At 40.2% G+C, this 8,986-nt stretch overlaps 1 protein-coding gene across 1 annotated transcript; it reads left to right on the forward strand.

The window, feature by feature from the left end:
* The first annotated feature begins 7,465 nt into the window (after nucleotides 1-7,465).
* Nucleotides 7,466-8,563, forward strand: LOC138888370 (uncharacterized). Its single transcript, XM_070170222.1, has one exon. It carries the CDS (start codon nucleotides 7,466-7,468, stop codon nucleotides 8,561-8,563), a length of 1,098 nt encoding a protein of 365 aa, XP_070026323.1.
* The last annotated feature ends 423 nt before the right edge of the window (nucleotides 8,564-8,986 follow it).

The raw sequence follows: 8,986 nt of genomic DNA on the forward strand, positions 1-8,986 counted from the left end.
GATTTTCTTCATTTATGTCAAGGTAAGTTGTTCTCACTCATAAGACGTTAAATACATGGTTTTGTTACGGATTTGAGCATGCAAATTTGTAGAAACTTGGGGTTCGAGGGAAAACCTAAAAAATTGATGTTGATACCCAATTTTTTCCTATGTATTTTTATACTCAAAATACTTTCAAAATAGCATATGTATGCATATACAAGCACGCCCAAAGGCTTTGGTATTTTCCCAAATTTTTAAAGATTTTTAAAACCAATTTATGGCCTATTTTGCACTATAAAAACCAATAATTATTCCCAAAACTTGTCATTTTGGCGAATAATTTATTTTATTCTCGCATTTACAAAAATATAATTTACATGATTTTTGCATAATTTTACAAGTCCATTTGGTATTTTTAAACTAAAATTGCATGAAATTGCAATTTTAGCCTATTTCTTGATTTAATAGCATTCGTAATCACAAAATCATTTCTAATATTTTTGAATTAATACTTATGCATTGTTTATTAACTTGGTATTTTTAATTTGATTTTTTAAACACTATTTACTATTTTTATAAAATCAAAACGGGGAAAATTGGCTATTTAAATTGCAGTCCCTTTTTATTTCAATTGTAGCCCAAATTGCACCCTCAATTTCAACCCCAATCCAACCCAATTCCGACCCAATTTCATTAATTACCCGACCCACACACTATTAATATAACCCGCCCGGATCCCCATTTTAAATCGTGGCCGTTGATTATTTAGATCAACGGTCCACGTTAGCCCCTTCCTTAATTAAACCCACAAGACCCCTAACCCTAAATCATTTACACAAATAAGTCGCCCTTGTATCCCCTCGTCTCTCAAAACGCTCTCAACCACCCTCTGAAACCCTAACCCTCTCTGCTGATCTCCGACCTCGTTCCACCGGAAATCATGGCTTCCCAGGCCCTGTGTAACCTATATCTACCCCCACGTACCTCTATACTCCTTTTGCTCGAGGTTTCAGAGTCCGACCTTGAAGACCTTGACTCAAAATCTCTCCAATTCAGTTTCTATGGCCATTTCCGACTCATCTCCGGCGAGTCCTAGCCCTGTGAGTCCATCTCCGACTCAGGACCAGCCCGTTCCAGGCCTTTATCATTTTTCTAGGGTTTTCTCTGAAACCCTAAGCCTTCGAGGTTTTCTTTGTTTCTCTCTAAGATCTACTTTAGATCCGTGCTATTTTCTAGGATTTTTAAGTATTTTTTACATCTTTTCGATTTTTTTGTTTTCAAAACTGTTCATCTTCTCAAAACTTAGGGTTTCTGTGATTTTTACTTGTTCTACTGTGATTTCTCACATTATTTGGCTTTGCTGTAATTCCTAAATGTTTTCACTATGATTTCTGCGTATTTTTCTTTATTGTAATTCCTCCTAGGGTTTCCGAGTAATTTCTTTACTTTATTTTTCTTTATTTAGGTTTCCATGAATGTTTGTGTTCTTTGGACCTCCTGAGTTTATTTTTGCCTGATTTTATATGCTTTCGACTCTACACTTGACTTGTGGAAGAAACCCTAGATTTTGGAGAATTTTTCAAACTACTTGTGTGCGATTGTTTGCTGCCTGCCTGATTTCAAAACCCTAATTCTCCAATCCCATCCCATGTTTCTGATTCTTGCTAAGCTTTGCAAGACCTTTTTATTCCTCGCATATCTATGTTCTTCTATTTTGATCACATGACTACACTGTTTGTTTAGTCTTAGCCCTGCATGTTTAAGTTTATGCATCTTTTATAGTCAAACATTTTCCTTTCAAAATAACCCTAATTTTGGGGGTTGATTTCCTATGAATCTATTTTGATTCTTTCTTTTTGACTGATTTGGACCTATTCTCTGATTGAATTCAATACTGAGCTCGAATCCCTAATTCCTTGATTTACTATGTGATTAGTGATTCTATTCTTGCCTTATTTGCTTAAAACCGTGTATCTTTCAAAACTTTATATGTATTTACCCTTTATTTTACAATTTATTCTTGATTCTTCTTTCCATAAATGAAACTCTGTTTTTTTACCTTAAGTCCGATTCCTTAATTAAAGGAAGTCCTTTCCCTAATTGATTATGACTTGATACTAAGTTATTTTCTTGCCTTACTTACTGCTTACTTTTAAACTATAAAAAACCCCACCCCTTTTATTTCAAAGAGAGAGAATTGCAAGTTTACACTCACTAAACGCTTTCTTCTCTTCTCTGCTCTTCTCTGCTACTCGTTCTGTTGCTTGGGTTTAGCCGGCTGAAAGCCAAGGCTAAGCTATAGGATTCTATCTGCCCTACTTGCTTTATTGTTTGAGTTTGCAACTGGTATGTCCATGATTTAAATACCATCTCCAAACTACGCGATTATTTACCCTTTTCATATGTTTGTTTATGTTCGACTTTCTTACATTACGCAGTTAAACTTCAGCATGTTACATCTCTACCCTATATTCTCATGTCTTTGATTCTATTATGCTTGTATAAGTACTTTCCTGTACATCCCTTTCTTCAAGTCCCCGTGGCTTAACTCTGTTTGTTGGTACAAATGTTTTCATATCAATCCCTTTCCCTGAACCCCCTTTGTGTGTGAGTATTGTTTAGACTAGGGTGGCACTTTATTGCCATCCCTAGTTTAGAACCAGGTTGCTCTAAACCTATACTCAAATCAGTCCCATTCCCTTAACCCTGTTATGGGTTGAGCTTGACTCAAGTCTGGTGGTGTCCTAATCACCATACAGGCCTAAGTCTGACTTTCTAAAGTTTGCTCTCTTATTTGCTTGAACCAAGTAAAGGATTAGGGGTGTGCCAGTCCCATCCACGGCTAGGTATGACCACCCTTTGCTTTGGTCTCCTCTAATCCCCTCACTTTTACACTTATTCTTAGTTCTTTAAGTCTTACCCCCCTATGGTAAGCCATGTTTTGGGACCGTAGAGTTCCCTCTGAACTTGGATGCCTATGGGCTGGTAATTCCACACATTGCACTATTCTACTCAATCTTTAGGGTGTAAGCATTGCCTGGGCTTCCTGAATGCCCTTGGAACTTTGAAACACTCTAAGAGAAGGACTTGGAATCTGGAGCCCGGATTTGGTAAAATACATGTGTTGGACATTAAGGCTGCTTTGGCATTCCTCGGGTCCGTTTTAGTTTTGATGTATTTATTTTTTAGTCTTTCCCTTCCACTTTTGTAATAACTTTGTAAAAAAAACTTGGGGAATATTAGTAAAAGGGTGTGGGAGGGGTTTATGTTGTTTGCATCAGTCAATGAGTAGAAATCATGCCTATAGGACCTTAACGTTGCAAATCACATAGAAACCATGCCTATAGGGTTTAATATTGCATACCATTTAGAAATCATGCCTATAGGATTTTGTATTGCAAGCATGATAGAAATCATGTCTATAGGAACTGCATATGCGTTAGGCAAACTGTAGGATAATTACGCTCATCTTTTACCAATGCTTTAACAACCCCCTTTAAAAATCGAAACGTAGATGTCATGCCTATAGGATTAATTGCAACTCGCTTGATCCGTTTAAGTAACAGCAGTCTGTCAATTGGTTCTTAACATTTTTTTAAAGTAATGTTGTCAACAAAACTCTTTTGTAAACCATGTGTGCTTTCAAACTCTACAAATCTGCATTCTTTTCCATGAACAGTTTTTTATTTCTTAAATAGTTCTGCCCAAGCATTTTAATCAATCCCTGAAACTGCCTTTAAAACAATTCTGCAACCAAATCCTTTTCTCAAAAATTATTCATGCCTTCAAAATTCTTGCATAACTCTTTTGCTTTTTCACTCAAACAGTTTGATGCTTTCGAAATCTGTACTTTCCTTTAAAATTCTTCTGCATCTGATTACCTCTTCTGAAATCAGTATTTTTAAATCATTCGCCGAAAATACTTTTGATTTCTAACAAACCGGACCCGAGGGGCTCAAAGTAGACTTAGTATCCAACTCTATGTGTTAAACTAATCTGTCCACTGTCAGTTTTAATCTTAAGACCAAATCAGTAATTGTAAGACATGCTAAAATAATTGCTATGTGATTTATGGGGTTTGTATGAGCCTTTTGAGTATTTGTTTTATTTCCCACTTATCTGCTATTTGTTTTGATTGACGCCTAGTATTTTATCCTTTTGAAACTCCATATATGCCTCTACCCCTTTCTTTCTTTTAGGATTAGAAGTCCAAATACCCCGGGACTAATAGGTCGGGACGGGTACTAGCATGCAATAAGCAAAACGAGACTAATCGCGTTTAATACCTTGACGGGGTGGGAAGGGTAGAATATGGAGATGATGACCGATGCGCTAATATCACGTGCGACCCCTCTTCTGAGGAGTGATTGCTGGATATTGCATTGAAGTGATCCATATTATATTTAAACCTAGGACCCCTTTTCTCCTTCTTTAGTTATTGATGTTTTCTTAAATTAATGTTTCTTCAACTAAGCTTTCTCCTTTTAAAATCACTTGTGTCTTTCTTCTTTCAAAATTTTTCAACTTGTTATGTGCAAACTTTGCTTGTTTATTCCTACTCTTCTTAAAGTCATAATTAAGCACGGTCGGGAACCACACTAGTGGATCTTGAGGGGTGCCTAACACCTTCCCCTCGAGATAATCTCAAGCCCTTACCCGAACTCTGGTTTATCTTTCAAAAAATCTTATCTTCTTTAAAAGTGTCCTAATGCACTATAATCATTAGGTGGCGACTCTTCAAATTCCATAACCCGATTTCGCTCTTTAGAAAAGGGGGGTGTCGACAGCATGGCGACTCTGCTGGGGAGATGCTTTAAGGCTTTTACCATTACGTTCTTTTTATGACTTTATTGCTTCCTTTATTACCTTTATTTCCTGCTTTTAATCATTTCTCCATGAATACTAACTTGACTCTTCGTGTTTTCTTTTCCTTTAATTGCTTTCCCCTTTACTGCTTTACCATTATCTCAATTCCGTTTTCATTTCCGAGCATTTATTGTAATCTTTACTTTATGAATGTGAAAATACATGTAATTTGTTTCATTATTGTAATTGCATCTCTCAACATCATATCTCACTCGTGCCAAAACAAATCCTATAGTAACGATTACAATGAGTGGTTGCGCCCTTCCGATATCATAACCCATAAATGTGGCAAAGGAATATTTGCGGTAAAACCAGTCGATCAACCGACGGTTCCACGCCTTTCCCTCTTGAGTTGTCCGCTCAAGGGTACCTTGTCTAGCACTTTAAAGTAGAAACCTTACTCTATTAAACTGTTCATGCATCATGGTCAAACTTAGCCGAGTCAGTTATGTTGTCCGCATAATGACTCATTAAGATAGCCTAAACCAAAGTCCATCGGGTTTCCTTGAAACCCAAACGGACACCTCCACGTTATGTGCATTTAATTGGAGAACTAAATGACCTTTTGCTAATTATTGATTTAAATAGTCGAGTCCGGTGGGGGTTAAGGACCTAACATTTTGTTTTGCAGAAAATGAGGCACGAGGTCCCCAGATTCGATATGGTATCCAACATCCACACAAGGTTGCTAAGCTGGTGGGAAGATCTTCATGGTAGTGATCAAACCCTCGTCCGCAAGTACTTAGGGAATTTACCCTCACTTCTGGAAATCCAACCCAATAACAAGATCATTGAGGCTGCCACTTTGTTTTGGGATGGTGATGGATCAGTGTTCCGTTTCGGAGACATGGAAATGACCCCTCTGCTAGAAGAGATAGGGGGCCTAGCTTGTATCCCTTGGGAAACTCCGGGTTTGCTTATGCCGGAGAATCGCAAAAGTAGAGGCTTTCTTAAGATGATGGGACTCAAGAAAAACCCCAACCTTTCTTACTTGAAGGACTCCTACATACCCTTCGACTTCTTATACGAAAGGTATGGCCACAGCAAGTCTTATCACACCTACATGGATGAATTCGCCCTCACCTCTTTGGGGCATATACATAGAAGGGTGTTCATGTTTTGCTTCTTGGGCATGATAATTTTCCCTATGAAGAAGGCTAGGATCCACACCAGACTAGCCATGGTGACCAAGACCTTAATGGAAGGAATTGACGGGCAGTCTTTCAGCATAGTACCTATGATCATCGCTGAAATCTATCGAGCCTTGGGATAATGTCAACAAGGGGCTCCGCACTTCGAGGGTTGTAATCTGTTACTTCAGCTTTGGCTTATAGAACACCTTTAGAAAGGCGACTATAGACAGGAAATCATACGCAGGGATTGGGATGACCACATCGCCTTTCATCACCCAAAGCGAATGAACTTCACACCCAACATGTCCGCTCATCCAGAGGACGCCAGTGGATGGGTAGAGTTGTTCGAGAATCTAAAAGTAGAGCAAATTCAGTGGATGTTTGAGTGGTTCCCAACAGGGGAGTTCATTATCCATTCCCGAGATGCACCATTCCTCATACTCATTGGCCTGAGGGGAACTCACCCTTACTTTCCCCTCCGAGTCATGAGGCAAGCGGGAAGTAAACAAATCATACCCAGGATAGAGAAAATGAGTCATTTCAGGGCTGACTTTCAAGATGATGATAGCCCGCACAGGTGTCACGCTCAGCATATGTGGCACTGCAAGCTCATTTTAGGGAAGGAGTCTATTGAACCAGACAGGTATCATGCCGGGTGTGTGCCGCACTACACAGGTTGGCTGGAAGATGATTACATTGGTTTGGGTCACCCAGGGTTTGTCTATGGTCATAAGCTTATCGATGAAAATACTGCAGCAAAGGTTAAATACAATCAACTGCGCAAAAGGATGTGAGAATGCGAGAACGAACATCGGGAAATACAGGAAGCCCACGAGAAGCTAATCAACGAGTGGAAGGATATGGCTGTCAACGCCAACAGCCGGCTGGTGTATCTGGAACGAGGCTTAGTGGAATTGGAAGGTAAATTTCTGAAGAGGATCGACGATTGTCAAAATGCTGAGGGTAATGAAGGTGGGCACCTGGCTCGAGCTTACTTGCTGCTGGGACTGCGCGAGCTGGTGCAACTGTACGAGGGAGGCAAGAGTACTGAATCTTGGGAAGGTCCTTCTGGGACCAAGTAGTAGGACTCTTATTTTCTGCTTTCATAATGTAATAAGGCCACTGGCCATTAGTGATATTTTATCATTCAGTTGTTTTAAGACTCATCTTGTTTTTATCAATAAAATTGAGGCATTTAGCATTATAAGTTCTCCAAATTTAATTTGTCGCTAGGCTTACCTCGGGCACAACGAGGCACCCAAATTAGGAAGCGATTTATATTCCAGCACAATGTGTTTAAATATTGCAATATTATTTATCAAAATCCGCGCTAACTTTTTACCTTTTTTTTTCTTTTATTATTTTTATTCCCCTCCCCAAAGGTTAGTTCGTGCATTCTGGCACCATCAGCGTACTCAACAAGATCCAAGGGTCCTCCACCTCCTCCTCCTCCAAGTCTTACCAGAAACAGGAACAAAGGCAAAATGGGAGATACAAGTGCTAGAAAGGAAATCAAGGAAACCTCTCAGAACGCTTCAATCACTAAGGAAACTGCTGCTCATCTTGAGCAAACTTTGCTGAGATTTCGAGAAGAATTGGAACAAGTTCGAAACCTGGCAAGTCTGTCAATCACTCTTGCCGCTGCTGATGCCAACAACCAGAACCATAATACACCACCAGCACAACCCACTCATGCCCAAGCCTGCAACACCTGCAACAACACTCCACTACACGTTCCTGAAACACAAAATACCACAAAAGACCATAACACTCCAATCTTTGTGGACACCATGCCACATTACAGTCAGCCAATCACTAGTGCAATCGAGACAGATGACAAGAGCTCCCTTATTCAGGATTTGGCCGCTGAGATCAAGAAGTTGACTAGTCGGGTCCAAGATTTCGAAGGTAACAAAAGTGTTGAAGGGTTAAATTACGAAGATCTCTGTGTTCAGCCAGATGTTGAGATCCCGGAAGGGTACAAACCTCCCAAGTTCGAACTATTCGACGGTACAGGTGATCCCAGGGTCCACCTCAGAATGTATTGTGATAAGCTGGTAGGAGTCAGAAGGGACGGGAAGATTCGCATGAAGCTGTTCATGAGGAGTTTGAAGGGTGATGCTTTATCATGGTATATTATCCAGGATGCAAAGAAATGGACTAGTTGGGTGAACATGGCGTCTGACTTTATGGATCGGTTTAGGTTCAACACGGAGAACGCACCAGATGTGCTCTATATCCAGAATCTCAAGAAGAAGCCCATAGAGACCTTTGGCGAGTATGCTACTTGTTGGAGGTCAGAAGCTGCTAAGGTCAGACCGGCCTTGGAGGAAGAACAAATGAACAGGTTCTTCGTCCGTGCTCAGGATCCACAGTACTACGAGAGGCTGATGCTAATAGAGGGCCAAAAGTTCTCCGACATCATCAAGTTGGGAGAAAGAGTCGAAGAAGGCATCAAAAATGGTATGGTCACTAACCTCGAGGCATTGCAAGCTACCAATAAGGCTTTACAGTCTGGTGGCTCATCAAAGAAAAAGGATGTGAATTCTGTGATGGCTGCGCAAAGGAACAATCCCCTATGAAGTACCAAGCCTATCCCTCAGCTCCACTCACATATCAACCTACCCTAAATTACCAAGAACCATCACCCACCTACCAAATTCCATCACCTTCTCCACCACCTACATATGAACCCGCTTCACATAGATATTCCCAACCCGCACCTATATACCAAGCATATAACTCCCAAACTTCTCACTACCCATCACCTCCTACCCGTCAAAACTTCCCTCGACCTAGACCAAACTTAGACCACAAACCTCTTAGACAATATACCGCCATAGCCGAGCCAATTGACCAATTATATCAAAAACTCAAGGCAGCTAGTTATGTTACCCCTATCCCAGCCGTAACTCCAGAAAATCCTTCCCAGTGGATCAACCCAAATAAAACTTGTGCATACCATTCCGGGATGAAGGGCCATACTATCGACGAGTGTCGCTCGT

This window comes from Nicotiana sylvestris, chromosome 3 (assembly GCF_000393655.2).
Source record: "Nicotiana sylvestris chromosome 3, ASM39365v2, whole genome shotgun sequence".
Classification (NCBI taxonomy): Eukaryota; Viridiplantae; Streptophyta; class Magnoliopsida; order Solanales; family Solanaceae; genus Nicotiana; species Nicotiana sylvestris.

Coding starts and splice junctions, on each gene's coding strand:
- LOC138888370 (XM_070170222.1), top strand. CDS start 7,466: ATGGGAGATACAAGTGCTAGAAAGGAAATCAAGGAAACCTCTCAGAAC.